Below are 21,308 nucleotides of genomic sequence, written 5' to 3'. Positions count from 1 at the left end.
TTTCTATAAAGTGAAAGAGGCATGAGGTGAGAGTGCTAACTTCATCTTTGTAATGTGAAAATCGCTGTTCTGAGATCATCATACCTATAGCAGCTTTTTTTGTTTTCTTAGGCATCCTTACCAGAAATCCAGAAAGAACATCGAAACCTACTTCAAGAACTAAAAGTAATTCAGGAAAATGAACATGCTCTCCAAAAAGATGCACTTAGTATTAAGTTGAAACTTGAACAAATAGATGGTCACATAGGTGAACATAATTCTAAAATAAAATATTGGCAAAGAGAGGTGAGAATTGTTAAGTGTAAATTTAAAATACCCTTTATGAAAAAAGTTGGGGTTTGTGTTTTTGAAGTATGTTGTAATTCTTAATTTCAGGTTATATAATCACTTCTCAGGTTTATAGGGGGCAAAATGAACAGTATTTAGGAATTATTATATACAGAAAAATAAGGGTAATGGTTAGAATTAATCAACATTTTCATCCCAGGACTGATGTAGAGATTGAACATGAACACTTGAGCACTACGACTATTTGTTTTATAAGTCCTTTGAAAAATAGTTGATACACAAATGAGTCACCACTTCTGCTTATATGTCATTCTGATAGGTAATTTGTCTTAAATTTGTGAGTTTTTTGGTTTTTAATGTATTTGGCTGTCAGGTCTTAGTTGCTACATGCGGGATCTTTTATCACAGTGCACGAACTCTCTGGCTGTAGCACCTGAGCTTAGTTGCTCTGTAGCATGTGGAATCCTAATTTCCCAACCAGTGTAAGGCAGCCTCTTAACCGCTGGACCACCAGTGAAGTCCCTGGGAGGTTTTTTTTTTTAAACAGTGAATTGTAAGTAACACTGCGTTTTCTAATATTCATCTAACTTTATAGATTTCAAAAATATCACTGCATCCCATAGAAGATAATCATGTTGAAAAGATTCCAGTTCTAAGCCCAGAAGAGCTTGAAGCAATCAAGAACCCAGATTCTATAACAAATCAAATTGCAGTTTTGGAAGCCCAGTGTCATGAAATGAAACCAAATCTTGGCGCCATTGCAGATTATAAAAAGAAGGTACAAGTAAACAACTCGTGTAATGGTCAGAAAGTCTCTTTAGTCCTTAGCCTAAATTGTTAAGCCTTTATTTTATATAATTAGCAGTTTTAATTCTCATGTCAAATGTATAACGTTTTTCTCATATTCTTTTCGTAGGAAGAATTATATTTACAACGGGTAGCAGAATTGGACAAAATTACTAATGAAAGAGATAATTTTAGACAGGCATATGAAGATCTTCGAAAACAAAGACTTAATGAATTCATGGCAGGTTTTTACATAATAACAAATAAATTAAAGGAAAATTACCAAATGCTTACTTTGGGAGGTGATGCTGAGCTGGACCTTGTAGACAGCATGGATCCTTTCTCTGAAGGAATCACATTCAGGTTTGTAATGATGCCATATACCAAGTTTTGGATTATTCTGTTAACATCTCTGTACATATTCTCCAAACTTAGTATTCTTTAGGGGTGGGATGTGACAGTTAAGTCTACAGCATATTTTATTTGATAAATACTGGTTTGCCTACAGGCTTCCTGTGTAGCTCAGCTGGTAAAGAATCCACCTGCAACGCAGGAGGAGACCCTGATTCAACTCTTTGGTCAGCAAGTTCCCCTGGACAAGGGATAGGCTACCCACTCCAGTATTCATGGGAAACAGGAAGAATAGTAAGAATTACTTACTGATCTACTGTTTAAACCTTAAATTTTTGTTAGGTGTTCTTATGTGTTCATCCTCCAAAAATATTTTTATAAAATAACCCACCAAGAATTTATATTAATGAAAAAGCAAGTTAGGTATTTCCAAGGAAGGTGGTAGAAGCCAATTAAAGGAAACAAATCACAGAGTCTTAATTTAGCTTTCCAAGTAATTTAAGTGATGAGACTTTCTTAATTATTTCAGTGTTCGACCACCTAAAAAAAGTTGGAAGAAGATCTTCAACCTTTCAGGAGGAGAGAAAACACTTAGTTCATTGGCTTTAGTGTTTGCTCTTCATCACTATAAACCCACTCCCCTGTACTTCATGGATGAGATTGATGCAGCCCTTGATTTCAAAAATGTTTCTATTGTTGCATTTTACATATATGTAAGTAATCATTTAGAGCTTTTCATTGTGAAAATTATGTGTTCCCTAAACATTACACATGGAATTGTTTGGCTTCTTTTGAGCTTCTGCCATTCTCTATTCCCATGGTATTCACGGAGACCTCTTTATTTGAGCAAAATAGTTCCATTTTGGAAAAGTTAAATGTAAATGTAAATTAGTAGCAGAAACACAGGTACAACTTTTCTCTTTTCCCAGATCTTTTTTCTACTAGAAGACTTCTACTAGGCAACTATCCTTCCAAATACCTGAGTTCTTCTCTAACCAGATACTATCATGAATTATCCATGTTGTCATTGTTCATATTAATTAGCAATGTTATGTTCAATTTATTGCCCAAGAAATATTTTAGGGAAGTAAAGTTAGATCTTTATTAGTCATACATTTACATATCTATGTGTAATTTTTCTAATTTATTCTGTTTTTTCTCTTTAGGAACAAACAAAAAATGCCCAGTTCATAATAATTTCTCTTCGAAATAATATGTTTGAGATTTCAGATAGACTTATTGGAATTTACAAGACATACAATATAACAAAAAGCGTTGCAGTAAACCCAAAAGAAATTGCATCTAAAGGACTTTGCTAAACTTGCTTAATCTGAAGATTGTTCATATCTTACCATAGATTCAACATGTTGTATTTCTCTATGTAAAGGGTTATAAATTATATAAAATACCTATTCTTAAATTGTATCATATAGTTTCTATTTTATGCTGTTAATTAAGAGATGTTACAAGTTTAATAAAATATTCTCTATGCCTGTTTCTAAGAGATTGTAAGAATCTGACAGTTTTGTAAGTGGCAACTATGGAGAAAATAAGATGCCTGGACTATCAGATAACTTCCCCTTATGCAGAGTTAAAAGTATATTACTTTGATGAACAGTACAGTTGTAAACTAAACCATGTTAAACCAGTGATTCTGAATTGCAAGAATGAGAATTTTAATATTATACATTCTTAAACTCAGTGTACTTGACTGTTTAAAACATTTGTGAAAGGGCCAGCAAATGTCTGAATAACTTGAGTGGGTATATATACCACTATAGTTGCTTCAGAAAAAGAATGATTTAAGTGTATAAGGGTTAATTTCTTTAGTATAAATGGAAATTAGGATGCAGTACTGTTTGTCCATTAAGTTGTCAAAGGCTTTCTTGTTACTGTGTTACACTGCATTAACTCAGAAATATACTACTGGAAATAAGCTGGCAACCACTTCATTTTCAGAAAAATCCTGGTATTGAATCAGAAGTCTGGTCTAAGCTATTTGGTTTCTAGATAGAGAGCCTGAGGAATTAAAATTTAAAATTACCTTGTTATTCATAGTGCATTGTTTAGGTACTAAAACCCAACAAAGACAGTCTGTATCATAATCAGTAAGATGTAAATACATGAGCATGAACTTAAATAAAGTAAGATCTAAAATTCAAGTATGGTCATTTGTTTTAAGATTATACAAAGGAAAGGTAACTAGAAAAATCAAAGTCTTTTCATTGGTGAGAACAGAGATGGATTTATTATTTTTTATGTTTTCATAACCAATAGAAAAGTGTAGTGCTTTTAAAAAGTTAAAGTAGATAATGCCCATAGCCCATATGAAAATTCCACATCAACCACTCCTGAGTTTCAGCACCTTATTAACCACTCAATGCAAAGATCCAAATGAGTTTATTACAATGTAAACTTTTGTTATACATAAAAACTTAGAAATGAAGATTCAAGATTATATACTTCAAATTTTACAATCTCACCCTCAAAAATACAAAAGGGAAGAGCATGTATGAGTTACTTGTATATTGGATTATTCATGCAGACTACATAAGGTTAAAAGTATTGTTTATTAAAAACTGGCAAGTTATAAAAAAAAATGAATGTCAAACCTAAAATGTTTCCATTTTTAGCTGTGATTCATAGACATGTTAGAAACCCTAGTAAAAATCTTGGTTTAAATTCTTTAAAGGTAACGCAACAGGTGAACTCTTAAAAAATACATATGGGTCTCTCGTACTAAATATATGGCTTTGGCAATTTTGTATCTGTTTGCTAATATACAAAAAAGCAAGGATTAATACTTATTTCAGAAATGTGAGATTAAAATTATATGTATTCCAAAACATATGTGGCATTTTTGTGTTCTAACTTTAATCAAGTCTGCAACTCCAGGCTTAAGTTGGTGTGTAGCTGTATACACATCTTACCTCCAAATGTTCTTTGCTCACACAACATTTAGTTGTGCTATTCTGATCATGAACTGAGTACAGCCAGCCATCTTTAGACTTTTTCTCAGCAGATAAGGTCTTAAGAGTATTCTAGAACTGGTGCCTGATTACAGCCACCTCTGTAGGACCATGAGCATGCAGCTCCTAAACATGCTATCTACTTGGAATTTTGGGAAGTGAGCTTGTACTTAGGGTTGGATGGACAAAAGTGTCAATAAGTCCTACCAGGACCACAATTCAGTCCTTGTTAAAAAACGGAACTACATCAAAGGGATTTGACTTAGGTAGCTAGGCAGACTCCCCTTACAATTCAAGAAAGTAACATCAAATTATTGGTGCTTTGGCATTAGCGTCATGTGTGGATGTGAGAGTTGGACTATAAAGAAAGCTGAGCGCTGAAGAACTGATGCTTTTGAACTGTGTTGGAGAAGACTCTTGGGAGTCCCTTGGACTGCAAGGAGATCCAACCAGTCCATCCTAAAGATCCGTCCTGGGTGTTCATTGGAAGGACTGAGGTTGAAACTGAAACTCCAGTACTTTGGCCACTTGATGCGAAGAGCTGACTTATTTGAAAAGACCCTGGTGCTGGGAAAGATTAAGGGCAGGAGGAGAAGGGGACAACAAAGGTTGAGATGGTTGGATGGCATCACCAACTCAATGGACATGGGTTTGGGTGGACTCTGGGAATTGGTGATGGACAGGGAGGCCTGGTGTGCTGTGGTTCATGGGGTCGCAGAGTCAGACACAACTGAGCGACTGAACTGAACTGGCATTAGCATAAAAGACTTGAAAATTTTAAGACAATTTTAAAGACATACAGTTAACATGATGCCATTCAAACATAATGAGGGTGGGATGTATCAATATTTCCCAAGAACTGATTTTACTACAAAGACTACACAAAAGTCAAATATCAATACAATCCTAAAATAAATTTACATGAATCATAGGACAGTAAGTGCTAGGAAATGTTACTATTTTGTCCCTAACAACACTTAAGCAACAGTTTTATTAGTAATGAACATTACAGAAACTGTAGGCTCTTAAACACACTAATGTGTGGATCAGGTACATTTGATCAAACATATCTTTAACATCAGCAATCCCCTATCACTTTGACTTAGCTACTTGAATATAAAACCTCTTCTCACCATCTTTATTTGCCCATTCAAAAGTATTTTGACATCTTTTAATTAAAAACTATGTATACACAAAGAACTGCAAAGCCAACCACTGCAGTACATAATGCTAAAACACTACTGGTATAAGAACGTTAAAACAGTCAACCTTACAAACCAATAAAAATGGGATAATGTATTAATACTTAAGTTATCACTAGAGTTTGTTCTGGTTTTCAGAAAATCAGACATTGTCTCATTTCTAACTTCTGATGACACAGTTTCTATTCAACAGAAACATAAGAGGGATTATTCTGTTGCAATTCTAACAAACTTTAGCCTGCTATTTTATTTATCCAAGTTACCCCTATATTCCTCTATTTAGTGATGGTCATTAGCCTCTGCTGTACAGAATAAACCTTAAATAATCCAGATTAGAATGTTCAATGAGAAATTATTTTCCACATGAATTCCTTCAGTAAATATACAGTGTGACATAGTATATTCTTTAAATTATGCACATTCTTAGATAAACTTTGGTAAACAGAGAGAGAGACTTCAGAAAAACATATTGAAGTGATTTCATTTAAAAAGGTTATGATGTGTTGGTTAAAAAAGAGGATCAGCATCAGTATTACTGAAATTAGTGTAACTATAACAATGTTTAGAATCTTAAAAAATTCAACTTTTTCCTCTTTATCAGGCCAGGCACAGGGAATCCTTTTTGAAGAGATCTTCATTTCAGGAATAAGAAGTTTCTTAATTTGTCCAATTTCTGTTCTGCTCCAATCTTCTTTCAATACTTGGCTTACTCGAGGATAAATTTCAACAGGTTGGACGTTAGGAAGTGGTCTTTGTTTCAAGATGTGCACACGTTGGCGGACGTCGTCAACTTTTTCAAGAAATTTAAGTGGAGCCTCTTCTTGTAAAGATGTTGTCAGTGTCACTAATTCAAGCTGCTGCTCTCTTATTTCTTTCATTCTTTCAATTTGTGGAGTATATTCTTGATTAATCAGATTGCCAACATCACAAAGAGCTGTTAGGAAAATTTTTTTTTTCTGTTCTAATGTATCACTAAGCTCCTTAAAATACTGGAGAACAACTTCCTTATCACCTTGGACCATTTTCTCTGAATGAGATTTTTGTTCTTCTAGCTTCTCAATAAGACAAGTAAGATCTGTCCAGTGTGTGTCAGTTAACTGTTCAAGCAGTTTCTGAGGTGTGTCCTTTTCTTTCATATAGGCACTCTGAAGGTCGTCTATAGGATGACCGTGATGTTGACCTATGGTAAGGCAATGACCACAAACCAATTTTTTATCCAGGAGACAGTAAACATTTAAGGGCTGCCTATAATGCTCAGGGCAGGTGATGATATCCGGATGGTCTTCTTGCTGGTACTTTTCAATAATAGCCCTTAATGCAAAATTAACAGGTAAAGATTCAATACCACTTGGAGCAATTTCAATAATACTTCTGCAGTTAGGGCACTTGAGTGGAATGCGTAAAGGTCTCCATATATAAAAGTTACCAGTTGCCTGTAGCACATTTTCCAAACAATTTCTACAAAATGTATGAGAGCACGGTAGTACACGAGGATCTTCAAAAATACTGTAACAAATGGGACATGTTAATTCATCCTCAAAATTGTGCATTTCCTGTCGAGAAAAAAAAGTATTTTAATTCTACATATAACAGACATATTTGCATACATTATATAAAGTTTTAAGTGTTAACCTATAAACAATATATCATACTTGTCATTTACAAGAGGATATTTACTAAGATTTCAAAAATGATTTTCTATATAATTTAATTCCTAATACTGATTATTGATAACCTTTAAGAGGTCACTTTGGGGTGTTCTGTTGGAAGTCTACCTAATGACTAAATAGTCTGAGCAACTTTTTACATTCTAAGATGCTAAAATCAAAACTATACACAAGTAATGAATAGACAGAACTAAATATTAAATAACAAGTTGATTCTTAGCAAAATTACATTCTTCAATTCATATTCCCAGTTGACTCAACCACAGTTTCTAAAGTAAGTTACTAAATTTCTAACTGTTCTATAAATTTCTCAGGTTCTTGAATTGGAATTCTAATGTATGTGCTTAAAGCCCTGAATCAGCACAGTGTAATATTCTAAAGTAATGTTAATTTGAAGATTCAGAAAGGGAAAACATTTCTGAATTAGTCCTGGCAATAAAGTTTGAAAGATGAAGTGTTGATAGTGGTAATTATGAATTACTGACCACTAGAGAAGGCAATGGCACCCCACTCCAGTACTCTTGCCTGGAAAATCCCATGGGTGGAGGAGCCTGGTGGGACGGGGGAGCCTGGTGGGCTGCCGTCTATGGGGTCGCACAGAGTCCGACACGATTGAAGTGACTTAGCAGCAGCAGCAACAGCAGCAGAGCATAGTGCTAAAGAATGCCATTAGTTATCTTTCCTTTAGGAAAGAAATCCAGCAACAGTTCAGAGATCCTCTCTGACACAAGTAACTTCACTTCTTTGCAAGCTATTACTGGTTATTTACTGGTTATTTCCAACAAGCCTTCCAAGTGCCATTCTTGTAAAATCATCCTCTATAAAAACTGTTAGGAGTTTCAATAAACAACATCTACAAATAACTAATTGTACTTTTAATAAACATAAAAACCTCTTCAGTCTTTATAGCTCTATGCGCCCCCTCTTCACCATGTGCAAAACCAAACTCTTTCAAGCCTGAACTTGAGTCCCACCTCCTTCCCCAGATGTGGTCCCCTATTAATCTCACTGAACACTACACTTCTACTTTCTAGCTCTTAGATGGACTTTATTTAAAAGACTTGTGGGGATATTCCCTGGTGGCCCAGTGGTTAGGACTTGGTGCTTTCACTGCCAAGGCCCATGTTTGACACCTGGTTGGGGAACTAAGATCGTGCAAGGTGTGTGGCATAGCCAAAAAAACAATAATAAAGGATTTTGTAACATTTTTCTATACATTAGAATATATGCCTGCAGTAAGTGCAGACACTGTGTCTAAGTGCAGAACCTGACACAACAGGCATTCACTTAACACTGGTTGAATAAACACTGCCCCTTAAGAGACCAATGCTGATAAAATGTCAGACCTTAGTTTTAGGGTTTTTATTTTAAAACAGCAAAATTTCTGCTTAGGAAAAGTTCTATCAAGTATACATCTGAAAACAGAAAACACACCATTCAGACTAACAGCATTAAGAACTACAATGAGCCAGGATGTGTGAGACTAATCAGCCTGAACTGTGAAGCATTCCAGAAAACAAAACTGGGCAACAGAACAGAAGGTGACATTCACTGCAGGTAAATTCAAGTGCCTACATGTTGGGAAGCCTTTATGATCATCTTGTACCTAACAGAGCTCTGAAATCGAAAAACCACCCAAGAAAAAACATTTTTTCAGTTTAAGTGATGTCAGAATTCATAATGAAGAAATAAACAGAATAATATTTTGCAAAGGAATAAAATTTGAACAATGGACATATATTCAATTTAGATTTAATATTAGAGTTATTTAATGCAAGTATCAAAAAGTAACCCTAAAACTGAACACAGTATTTCCCTCCAAAGCTTCCCTCCAAAATCCTATACTTGTTAAAAAGTTAGAAAACATTTTCCCTGGGAACCCATTTAAGGATCCCAAAAGTTCAACTTTTTTTAGAAGGATATTCAAAATAACCATATTGTAAAGAAAATATCATCTCTTGAACTTACACAAAATGTAAGCATTAGATATCCTGGTCTAATACAGCAAATATAGAACATCTACAACACTTTCTAGAACTAACGCAAAAAAAAGATGTCCTTTTCATCATAGGGCCTGGAATGTAAAAATTTTTAGACAAAGTCAAGAGATATCTGGAGTAACAGGCAAGTTTGGCCTTAGAGTACAAAATGAAGCAGGGCAAAGGCTAACAGTTTTGTCAGGAGACCATGTTGGTCATAGCAAACACCCTCTTCCAACAACCCAAGAGACAACTCTACACATGGACATCACTAAATGGGAAAAGCTCTACACAGTCAGCAAAAACAAGACCTGGAGCTCACTGGCTCAGATCATCAGCTGCTTTTTTGTAAAATTCAGGCTTAAATTGAAGAAAACCACTAGCCATTCAAGTATGACCTAAATTAAACTCCTTATGATTATACAGTGGAGGTGACGAATGTGTGTTAGTCACTGTTGTGTCCAACTCTGTGATCCCACAGACTGTAGCCCGCCAGGCTTCTCTGTCGATGGAATTCTCCAGGCAACAATACTGGAGTGGATTCCAATTCCCTTCACCAGAGGAACTTCCCAACCCAGGTCGAACCCTGGTCTCCTTCCTCACAGGCAGATTCTTTACCATTTGAGCTACAGCGTAGTCCCTGGAGGTGACGAAAAGATAGAATTAGATCTGGTAGACAGAGTGCCTAAAGAACTATGGATGGAAGTCACTGAAAAAGAAATGCAAAAAGGCAAAGTGGCTGCCTAAGGAGACTTTACAAATAGCTGAGGAAAGAAGAAAAGTGAAAGGTAAAGGAGAAAGGGAGCGATATACCCAACTGAATGCAGAGTGCCAGAGAAGAGCGAGGAGAGAGAAGGCGGCCTTTAAGAGAACAACGCAAAGAACAGAGGAAAACAATACAATGACAAAGACTGGAGATCTCTTCAAGAAAATGAGAGATATCAAAGAGAACATTTCATGCAAGGATAGACACAATAAAGGACAGAAATAGTATGGACTGAACAGAAGCAGAAAGATTAAGAAGAGATGGCACGAATACACAGAACTATACAAAAAATCCCTTAATGACCCAGATAACCACAATGATGTGGTCACTCACCTAGAGCCAGACATCTTTAGAGTGTGAAGTCAAGTGGGCCTCTAAGTGATGCTTTCTAAAAGCATCACTGCATCACTATAAAGAAAGCTAGTGGAGGTGTTGGAACCCCAGCTGAGCTACTTAAAATTCTAAAAAATGATGCTGTTAAAGTGCCACACTCAAAATGTCAGCAAATTTAGAAAACTCAGCAGTGGCCACAGGACTGGAAAAGGTCAGTTTTCATTCCAATCCCAAAGAAGGGCAATGCCAAAGAATGTTCGAACTACCATATGATTGTGTTCATTTCACATGCTAGCACAGTAATGCCCCAAAATCCTTCAAGCTAGGCTTCAACAGTACATGAACTGAGAACTTCCAGATGTACAGGCTGGGTTTAGAAAAGGCAGAGGAACCAGAGATCATTGTCAACATCCACTGGATAATAGAAAAAGCAAGAGAATTCCAGAAAAACATCTAATTCTGCTTCACGGACTATGCTAAAGCCTTTGACTTTGTAGATCACAACAAACTGGAAAATTCTTAGAGAGATGGGAATACCAGACCACCTTACCTGTCTCCTGAGAAACCTGTATGCAGGTCAAGAAGCAACAGTTAGAACCAGACATGGAACTGACTGGTTCCAAATTGGGAAAGGAGTATCTTCAGGCTATATATTATCACCCTGCTTATTTAATTTATATGCAGAGTAAATCATGCAAAATGCCGGAATGGATGAAGCACAAGCTGAAATCAAGATTGCCAGGAGAAATATCAACAACTTCAGATATGCAGATCATACCATGGTAATGGCATAAAGTGAAGAGATACTATAAAGCCTCTTGATGAGGGTGAAAAAGAAGCATGAAAAAGCTGGCTTGGAACTCAACATTAACAAAACCAAGATCATGGCATCCGGTCAAACAGAAGGGGAAAACATGGAAGGAGTGACATATTTTATTTTCTTGGGCTCCAAAATCACTGTGGATGGGGACTGCAGCCATGAAATTGAAAGACACTTGTTCCTTGGAAGGAAAGTTATGACAAACCTACTGCAAGCATGCGTGCTCAGTCACGTCTGATTCTTTACGACCCCATGGACTGTAGCCCTCCTCTGTCCATGGGATTATCCAGGCAAGAATACTGGAGTAGGTTGCCATGCTCTCCTCCAGGGGATCTTCCCGACCCAGGGATCAAATCCAAGTCTTCTGCACTGGCAGGTAGATTCTTTACCACTGAGCCACCTGGGAAGCTCAAGACAACCCTAGACCGCATATTATAAAGCAGAGACATCACTTTACCAACAAAGGTCTATACAGTCAAAGCTATGGTTTTTTCAGTAGTCATGTATGGATATGAGAATTGGACCATAAAGAAGGCTGAGTGCTGAAGAATGGATGCTTTCAAATCATGGTGCTGGAGAAGATTCTTGACAGTCCCTTGAATTACAAGGAGATCAAGCCCATCAATCCTAAAGGATATCAACCCTGAATACTCATCGGAAGGATTGATTCTGAAACTGAAGCTCTAATACTTTGGCCACCTGAAGCGAAGAGCCAACTCATTGGAAAAGACCCTGATGCTGGGAAAGACTGAAGGCAAAAGAAAAAGGGGTCGAAAGAGGATGAGATGGTTAGATAACAATACCAACTCAAAAGACATGAATTTGAGCAAACTCCAGGAGATAGTGGAAGACAGAGGAGGAGCCTGGCGTGCTACAGTCCATGGGGTCGCAGAGAGTCAGACATGACTTAGTGACTGAACAACTAATAGCATATATTTTTAATAAAATTTAATCAGAAATGTGTAGATAAAGATACAGAAATCAAATCTACTCTCAGATTACCTTCTTCTAGCTGTTATGAAAAACTGATTTTAGCCAACACATTCATGAGAAGTGAAGACTGGCTAACAGAAGTAAGCCTGATTGAAAATAACTATTAATATGCAAGGTCAGGAACTTCCTAACTCTGGGTGCTGCCTGAGAAACAGAAGATTAAAGTGGCTATCATGCTTAGGAGCTAGTTCTTCCAGAAACTAGTATGAAATTTTATGTACCAGAAATTTTCCATAACCAGCCTAGACTCTTGATGGGGGGAAAAGGAGCAAAAAACTTTTCCAATAAGTATTTTCTGGGTTGAGTATCTTGGATTTAGCTATGTTGTGTGTAACAACAACACTGGAAACTAGAAGACAATGAAGCAATTCTTTAATAGGAAAACATGGCTTCCAACCTAAAATTCTACACCCAGAAAAAGTAAATTTTGAAAGTAGTCTAAAGATACTTTGACACAAGAGGTCTCAAAACCCACTACCTGGGTTTTGAAACACCCACTACTTGCCATTTCTTAAAAAAAAAAAAAACTACTGCAGGAAGACAAGAAAAATAAGAATTCTCACCAGGGTAACTGTGAAATGGAATCCTGGACAACTGTGCAGCAAGCCTAGAGAAAAAGTCTAGAGGAAGAAGACAGAAATCCAGAAGAAATGTCTTTAAGTAAATTAATGGAACAGACAATATTTCATGTGTCTGAACATACTGAGAGGTAATGAGAAAACTAAATGTAGGAGAAAATGATGGAATCATGAAAAGACAAAATATTACAGCACACTATATAACTCAGTTGTCCCATTAATCATAACATTATAAATATTAATACTGATTTTACCAAAAAGTATGACTGTTATGGATTGAATGTGTCTCCTGAAAATTCATATGTTAAAATCCTAACCCTTAATGTGATAGTATAAATGAGGCAGAGGTAATTAGGTCTTGAGAGTTGAGCCCTCATGAATGAGATGAGCCCCTTAAAGGAAGAGATACAGAGCTTGCTCCCTCTCTTTCTCTGCTCTCTGCCATGTGAAAGCACAGCAGGAAGATGGCCATCTGCAAACCAGGAAGAGAGCTTTGGCCAGAACCTGACTGTGCCAGCATCCTGATCCTGGACTTCCTAGCCTACAAAACTGCAAGAAATCAATGATTGTTGTTTAAGAAATCAATGATTGTTGTTTAAGGTAGGTTTGTTATAACAGCTCAAATTAAGAAAATGAAAAAGTTATATTGGGGGGAGGAAATAGGGAAGGAAACAGTGTTTAAGAACTTATCTTAATCTTCCCTTATAAGAAGTCAATACATACCTAAAAATGAAAAATCAAGAAATCACATCAAAAGCCAATTATTTAGAAATATAGAAGCAATTCCAAAAGAAATATTTAAATGGAATGAAATAATTGCTTCTGGAGAGCAGGAATCAAGACTCGGGAACATGAGGGCAGGAGGCTGCTGCTTTCCATTATAAACCTAAATTCTCTTTTACTTTCAACAAATTAACAGGTAATTTAAAATATTAAAATTTTAAAGAAATAAAGACAATCCCACATGCATCTAGTCAGAAAATACACTCTAAAAAAAGGAAAATAAAAACATAATGATCTCAAAATTCTCTGGGAGACTATAATTTCTAAAGATGGCCACAAAAGTTATTTCTCAGGTATGTTATTCTGAGATGTGACTTTGTTGGTATTCTCTCAAGAGATGAAATCTATTCTCCCCTCAAAAAGATCTGGGCAAGACATGTGACTGCTCTGACCAACAGGATACAGTACTAGTGACACGATGACAGTTCTGGATATAACCCTTAGGGAGCCTAGCAGATTGCTGCCTCTTTGCTATGTAAAAATTCTATCCTGCTCTGCTGATGAGGCCAAGTGGAGGAGCAGCAAGGTGCCAGACCCGTGAGTGAAAAAGTCATCTTGGACATCAGGCATCCAACCTTCTATTTGTTACACAGCAGTAGATAAACAGAACACCTCCAAAGCAACTAGAAATGATAAAAGACAATGTAGCAGTCAATACCCACAGGGGTCAGGAAGAAAAAGGATATGACCTCAGAATTCTCTACCCAGCCAAGATACAATTTATTCATTCATTAATAAACTAAACAAGTAATATAAAAAGGATTCATCTTTTTTAAAAAGGGGAAAAAACAGAAAATGAACCTAGGAAAAGCAAAAGAAAAGAACAATTCTAACTCGTGAAGAAAACTGTGAATTAGAAAACAGAAAACTGTAAGAATTGATAAACCCGAGGCCTGGCTCTTTAAATAAACAAACCTTTAGCTATCTATGACAGGAAGCCTCCAAGACAGACCTCTACCTCCCAGTTGTCACATCCTTTTGTAATTCCCTTCTCTTGAGTGTGGCTGGACTTAGTGACTCCCTTTTAACAAACAATACAGCAGATGTAACTTTAAGATTTTGTAATACCAGCCTTCAGTCTGGAATGCTCTGGCTCTCTCCAGCTCTCTTATATCACTCTCACCAAGGGAAGTAAGATGCCACGTTGCAAGCAGACCAAGGTCCACCGCTGTGGCAAGAAACTAAGACCCTTAGTCTAACAACCCCCAAGAACATGAAGACTGAAGCAACTACATAATGAGCAGATACTTCAGGTCCAGTAAAATCTGGCAATGACTGCAACATCACGAGAGACCATGGGCCAGAAGTGGACAGCTAAACTGCTCCGAGATTCCTGACCCAAGGGAACTGTTTTAACTTTTGTTTTAAGCTGCTAAAATGTGGGATTGGTTATGCAGCAATAAGGGGCTTCCCTGGTGGCTCAGATGGTAAAGAATGTGCCTGCAATGCAGGACACCGGGGTTCGATCCGTGGGTAGGGAAGATGTCCTGGAGTAGGAAATGGCAACCCATTCTAGTATTCTTGCCTGGAGAATCTCAAGGACAGATGAGCCTGGCAGGCTACTGTCCATCGAGTCGAAAAACAATTGGACATGACTGAGCGACTAAGCGTGCAATGCAATGCAAACAAGAGGGTTAAGAAAGAAACAACAAATGTACTAAGTTTAGCATTAAAAAAAGGAAATAAGCCAAAAATGGGAAAAGCCAAAATTATAGAGAATAGCTATTTGAAAGTCTACAAGAAATTAACTATTCTCTACTGTCAGTTCCAATACCAAAATTGACCAGAGAAGATAAAGAAAACCATGAGAGAAATTCACAAGCTGGGAAAGTGCTACTCTGGGGGAAAAAAAAGGCTCTGGAAAAAAAAAAGGTGGGAAAGGGAGAAAGCTTCTCTGGTGGGTTCACCCAAGTGGTTAAGAAACAATTACTTGTACTACTGCTGGAGAATACAAGATGGCAAGTTTGCAAACTGTTTTGAGGATAGTATATAACACAATTGCAAAACCTAACAAAGACAATTCAAAACTAAAAATAGAACAATTACAAAAATGGATACTAATGTAAAATCCTGAACACAATATTAGCAAAAACAAATCCTGATCACATTAAAAGAATACAGTACAGAACCAAATACAGTTCTTTCTGGAAATGTAAAGTTAACTCAGTAACAGAAAATTACTCAATTAGGTCAGTGGAGAAAAAAATGTATGATCACGTTAGACATGAAAAATGCACAGAATATAAAAGCCAATAAGCACTGTCTACAAAGACATAATAAAATGGTGGTTGCCAGGGGCTAGAGGGAGGAGAGTTGGAGAGTTATCATTTAATGAGTGCAGCTTCACTTTGGGAAGATGAAAATGTTCTGGAGACAGATAGTGATGGCTGCACAACAATGTGAAATGTACTTAATGCCACTGACTATACACTTAAAAATGGTTAAAATGGTAAATTATATGTAAGTTTTAAAAAAATAAAAAAAATTTTAAAAATGTTTAAGTGTCTTGCCTATTATCCAGCCAGGCTCACCCCTGCCAAAGTAATTTTTAAATCAATTTCTATTATTCTATAATTTTAAAAAGCAAAAAAAATGACCCGTGTAAAATGTTATTTTCCTCCAGCGGGGACTAAGAGACAAAGGACAAACTGATAACTTAGTTCAAGATTTCCTGCTTCCCTTTTAAAAGTCACCAAGAAATATGAATATAAAAAAGAAATCTTTTCAGAAATAAACCTGAAGCTAAATCATCTACTTATAAATTATTTCTCAGATTTCTTGTGCTTAAGTGTAAAAACAAACACATTATTGAACTTCTACTAAAGTTTTCATGCAGTCTTTCTCCAGCAAGTTGATTTTCTATGGAGTCTCCACAGTGTCTAACCAGCTTATTATGTATGGTCAGCACTGACAGCAGATGATGGAGAACTGGGCATACCAAAAATATCATTCTCCTGTGTAAACTATTTTTTAAAAGCCTTAATTCCCTAATGCATTATTGTCTTTCATCTCTAAATATGAATGGTTATAAAACATTCATTACAGTTTACCACCTCTGAAGAGAAATCTGCTACATTATAGAGTTATATGACTTGCTCTAGTACTTAAGACAGTGAGTCAGCTGTAAGTCTGGGAAAATTCAAGAAGTGCCACCACCCAGTCTGGGTCTCACATCTTTGTGGCCCTGATTTAAAAAAAAAGAATAAATGTACAAAAATAATGAAGGCTCACCTAACTCAAAACAAACAAAAAAAATTCTATGGTCAGATCTGATTTTAACTCTGCCCATTTGTATGTTTTCCTGCATTTTGACATCAACCTGTTCCCTCAAACTAAAAAAAGACCAGGCTCCTCTGTCCACAGAATTCTCCAAGCAAGAATCCTGGAATGGGTAGCCATTCCCTTCTTCAAGAGATCTTCCCGATCCAGGGATCAAACCCAGGTCTCCTGCATTATAAGCAGATTCTTCACCATTTAAGCCACTAGGGGAAGCCCATTAATGCAATTTAACAAGGAACTGATATGAGGAGTTAAGATTTTCTTTGCCTTTTTAAAAAATATTTTTCAAAGTGAAAATACACATTTGGTGGGGAAAAAAGCAACGTTAAAACTAACATCAACTAAGATCAAAATTTCATCTTGCCAGAGTAGCTAAACTATGGGCCCTTACTTTAAGGGATAGCTATTGTTATTGTTGTTTAGTCACTAAATTGTGTCCAACTCCTTTGCCACCCCAGGGACTGTAGCCCGCCAGGCTTCTCTGTCCACGCGATTTGCCAGGCAAGAATACTGGAACAGGTTGCAACTTCCTTCTCCAGGGGATCTTCCTGACTCAAGGATTGAACAGTGTCTCCTACATTACAGGCAGATTTCTCTCTTTTTTCTCCACCTCCCCCCACCCACCCAACCACCACCGCCTCCCCCGCCCCCACTGCTGAGCCATCAGGGAAGCCCCAAATGATAGCTACTTGGTGATTAAAAAGAAATGCAGTGGGGGAAAGAGAGGATGAAGAGGGAGTGTGTATGTGTATTTATACACATACTTACGGCTCATTCACACTGTTATATGGCAGAAACCAACACAACATTATAAAGCAATTATCCTCCAATTAAAAATGAAAATAAATAAAAAAGGAATGCAGGGCCTTCCCTGACAGTCCAGGGATTAAGACTTTGCTTTCCAATACAGGGGATGCTGGTTTCGATCCTTGGTCCAGGAGCTAAGATCCCACATGCACTGAAGCCAAAACCCAAAACGTAAGACAGAAGCAATATTATAACAAATTCAATCAAGAGTTTATAAAAAAGGTCCACACTGAAAAAAAACCTTAAAAAAAAAAAAGGAATGCAGCAACGATATGTAAATGCATGGTAAAAAGGTACCCCAACAACTTAATAAATTCAACTTGCAGATCTCTAAGTGTTAAACGTGTGTGTCTGTATTAAGATGCACATATTCTTGTAAAATTTCCAGTAGCAGGGTAAACAAGAGTTAACAGTGACTAACTTTAAGGTACAGGTCAGATAAGAGAGTTGTTTACTTTTCATTTCAAGATCCTTCTACATGGTTTGAATTTTACATACCACCAACATACACTCTTTTTTTAAAGAAAAGATTCAAAAATTTAAATCACCTTACAGTTTAAAAATTTACTGAAAATCTCTTTGGTATTCACTTAATCTCCCAGAACTTACCACTTAGTTGACTTTCTGGTTTGGAGACTGAATATATATCTTCTTTAACTTTTTCGGATTCTTTTATCCTTATTCTGAAATAAAATTATTTTATCTTAATGTTCTAGATTCAAATTCTCAAAAAAACGTTAAGTACATGATAGGAAATATAACTATCTTTGATACTTACCTTCCCTGAGCCTCATTGTGTGTGTGTGTGTTTTAAAGTAGTGACAAATATCAATAGCTGTGGAGTAGCAGGAGAGGTATTACTGTAACTTGAAAATCCCAACAAATCTGTGACCAAATAAACTGTCACAAAGGCCCTCTTTTTATAGCGTCAAGTGTCTAGAAAACATTAGCTAACAATGGTGATGACGGTGTAAACCTTCATGGTCCTGTTGGACTGCTGAGAGTTAAATGCAAGGCAAGAAGCACTCATAGGAATGAAAGGTTACGCCAGTTAAAGATCACAAGTCTTGATTTCAGTTATTCCCATCAGTACGTCTGTTAATCTCTCAGTTCTGCCACGTAAATGTTGAGAATCCCTGGAGGTGTTTTACCTAGGGCCTCTCACAACTGCCGTTTCACATCTGTAAGATGGGTGTAACTACACCTACCCTGTTAATTCCGGTGAGAACGTCTGCCAGAGAAGGGGCTCAAACACCAGGGCCCTTCACCTTCACTTTCTAGAAGGTTTCAGACAAATCCTTCCGGGCCTCTCCCCCAACGCGCCCCGCGGTCCTCCATCCACTCCGACCCCCGAGTGGTCTCACCCAGCTCGGCGGAGTACGGCCCCTTTCCCCACCCCACCACAGAGGGCCTTCTCTCTCGCGGAAATGCAGCTCCATCCTGGCGGGAGGGAAAACAAGGTTCCCCCAACTCTTCACCTAGGACAACAGGGAAGAGACGCAGGACCCAAGCCAGCCCTCGGAATTACCAAGCCTCAAACACACACAGTACACCAGCCTGGGCTACAAGCAAAGAGGAAGGACCCAGAGCCGCCTTTTCTGACAGAAGAAATGTTCCTTAAACTCACCGTGAGGACGGGAAACCAGGCAACTCCACCAGCAGCAACAGAGCTGCACAGCCTCCGGACGGATGCTAAGGGCTGCTTGGCGTCCCCGCCCTCCTCGGCCCTGAGGCCTTCAGGTGCTCAGAAGAGGCGGAGCTCGGGCGCCTCACGACGCAGGCGCAGTCTCCCGGCAACCTTCAACTGCGTAGCCTCAGCCAATGAGAAAGAGCGCGGGGCCGCGGTTCGAAAGTAAACTGCCCACAGTTGGGGCTGAAGTCCGGGCACGGTCGCTAGGGCTCGGCTCGAGGCCAGCGGTGAGCTTTCTGCGCCTGCGCACTAGGAGGGGGTGCAGCTCTGGCGTTGCTGAGGCGCGCCGCAGGCTTTGCTTCAGCTGGCTGGGGCGCTTCTGGCTGCCGTGAGTCTGACCTGGAGTCCCTGTTGGGGCTTCTGGATGGCGTCCCGGGAGAGGCGGGGCCTGGCGGAGGCCTATGATTTCTACAAAAGATTCGTAGAACTACTTCTATTTTTTATTTTAACGTGGAGCCAAGTCGGCATGTCCTAATTCTAGACTTTAAAGCGCAGCGTCTTCCGTTGTGACTTCATTGGTTCCCAGCACCCTGAGGCGTCCTGGGCGCACAAGCACCCCAGTGAGCGAGCGCCATCCTCGCCTGAGCCCGTCTTTGCTTTTGTTTACAGCGTCTGGAGAGACAAACCCATCAGAATACTTGTTTCCGCGTAGGAGAGGGCTTCTGATGACTGAGAATTCTCTTGTACTTAAAGAGAACTAACTCTGAGGGGTAGGGGGACCTTAAGACTCATTTAGGACCATTTCCCTCCATATCGCCCTACTACTACTACTTCTCTGCGTCTCGCCTCCGCCGCGTCTCCACGATACGAAATTGTTGTCTGGAGATGACTATTGCACAGAATTCCTGATTTCCAATTTAATTTCTCCGCCAAATTCCTATTTCACGTTCTTAACCCCTAGAATTACAAAACAAACAGTTCAGTCCTTTCTCTTAAGAAACTATCCAGCTATATCTCAAGATACACTCTCATCACACTACCCTCTAAAATGTAGTTAGAAGTTATTTACTGTAGTAAATAAAGATGTGGACATCAGTATACTGTGTATTGCTAGTACTTTCAGATCTTAGGCTCTTTTACAGTAAATTACAAAAAAATATTAAAATTTAGTATCAGTGAGTCCTGAGTCAATCTCAGATGTCTTCACCAGTTTAACTACTGAAAGGGTTACTTACATTGTGTGAATTCCAGTGCTATCCAAGCTATCCGCTGTTACACGGTGACATATATCCATTTATAGAGTATATCATGAGAAACGCTGGACTGGAAGAAACACAAGCTGGAATCAAGATTGCCGGGAGAAATATCAATAACCTCAGATATGCAGATAACACCACCCTTATGGCAGAAAGTGAAGAGGAACTAAAAAGCCTCTTGATGAAAGTGAAAGAGGAGAGTGAAAAAGTTGGCTTAAAGCTCAGCATTCAGAAAATGAAGATCATGACATCTGGTCCCATCACTTCATGGGAAATAGTTGGGGAAACAGTGGAAACAGTGTCAGACTTTATTTTGGGGGGCTCCAAAATCACTGCAGATGGCGACTGCAGCCATGAAATTAAAAGACGTTTACTCCTTGGAAGGAAAGTTATGACCAACTTAGATAGCATATTGAAAAGCAGAGACATTACTTTGCCAATAAAGGTCCGTCTAGTCAAGGCTATGGTTTTTCCTGTGGTCATGTATGGATGTGAGAGTTGGACTGTGAAGAAGGCTGAGCACTGAAGAATTGATGCTTTTGAACTGTGGTGTTGGAGAAGACTCTTGAGAGTCCTTGGACTGCAAGGAGATCCAACCAGTCCATTCTAAAGGAGATCAGCCCTGGGATTTCTTTGGAAGGAATGATGCTAAAGCTGAAACTGCAGTACTTTGGCCACCTCATGGGAAGAGTTGACTCATTGGAAAAGACTCTGATGCTGGGAGGGATTAGGGGCAGGAGGAGAAGGGGACGACAGAGGATGAGAAGGCTGGGTGGCATCACTGACTTGATGGACATGAGTCTAAGTGAACTCCGGGAGTT

The 21,308-nt window shown here is 38.2% G+C and overlaps 2 protein-coding genes across 6 annotated transcripts in view; one reads left to right on the top strand and one right to left on the bottom strand.

Moving 5' to 3' along the window:
* The window catches only part of SMC4 (structural maintenance of chromosomes 4), a 33,997-nt gene extending 30,410 nt beyond the window's left edge, over nt 1-3,587 (top strand). For all 3 annotated transcript variants that reach the window (XM_070792391.1, XM_019960137.2, XM_070792399.1), the window contains 5 exons: nt 112-285; nt 884-1,066; nt 1,205-1,437; nt 1,955-2,138; nt 2,592-3,587. In XM_070792391.1, the coding sequence (XP_070648492.1) occupies nt 112-285; nt 884-1,066; nt 1,205-1,437; nt 1,955-2,138; nt 2,592-2,744 (927 nt within the window). In that variant the 3' untranslated portion in view covers nt 2,745-3,587. The remainder of the gene's footprint in view (nt 1-111; nt 286-883; nt 1,067-1,204; nt 1,438-1,954; nt 2,139-2,591) is intronic.
* Nucleotides 3,588-3,809: 222 nt separating this feature from the next.
* TRIM59 (tripartite motif containing 59) lies at nt 3,810-19,459 on the bottom strand. 3 transcript variants are annotated; one of them, XM_070792450.1, is made up of 4 exons: nt 19,229-19,459; nt 18,211-18,284; nt 12,718-12,774; nt 3,810-7,149 (listed from the first exon to the last, which is right to left on the bottom strand). In XM_070792450.1, exon 4 carries the CDS (start codon nt 7,144-7,146, stop codon nt 5,938-5,940), a length of 1,209 nt encoding a protein of 402 aa, XP_070648551.1. In that variant the 5' UTR covers nt 7,147-7,149; nt 12,718-12,774; nt 18,211-18,284; nt 19,229-19,459; the 3' UTR covers nt 3,810-5,937. The 3 variants fall into 3 exon arrangements, with proteins under 3 accessions (XP_070648551.1, XP_019815687.2, XP_070648545.1); XM_019960128.2 differs by lacking the exon at nt 12,718-12,774 and having other exon boundaries at nt 19,229-19,455; XM_070792444.1 differs by lacking the exons at nt 12,718-12,774; nt 19,229-19,459 and adding an exon at nt 18,380-18,882.
* Between the last annotated feature and the right edge of the window lie 1,849 nt (nt 19,460-21,308).

This window comes from Bos indicus, chromosome 1, assembly GCF_029378745.1.
Source record: "Bos indicus isolate NIAB-ARS_2022 breed Sahiwal x Tharparkar chromosome 1, NIAB-ARS_B.indTharparkar_mat_pri_1.0, whole genome shotgun sequence".
In the NCBI taxonomy this organism is placed as follows: Eukaryota; Metazoa; Chordata; class Mammalia; order Artiodactyla; family Bovidae; genus Bos; species Bos indicus.
Note: the sequence above shows the minus strand (reverse complement) of the source record. Positions and strands in the feature narration are given on the sequence as shown.

What these genes read in the sequence shown, in the direction of transcription:
- TRIM59 (XM_070792450.1), bottom strand. Translation starts at nt 7,146, where the DNA reads ATGCACAATTTTGAGGATGAATTAACATGTCCCATTTGTTACAGTATT.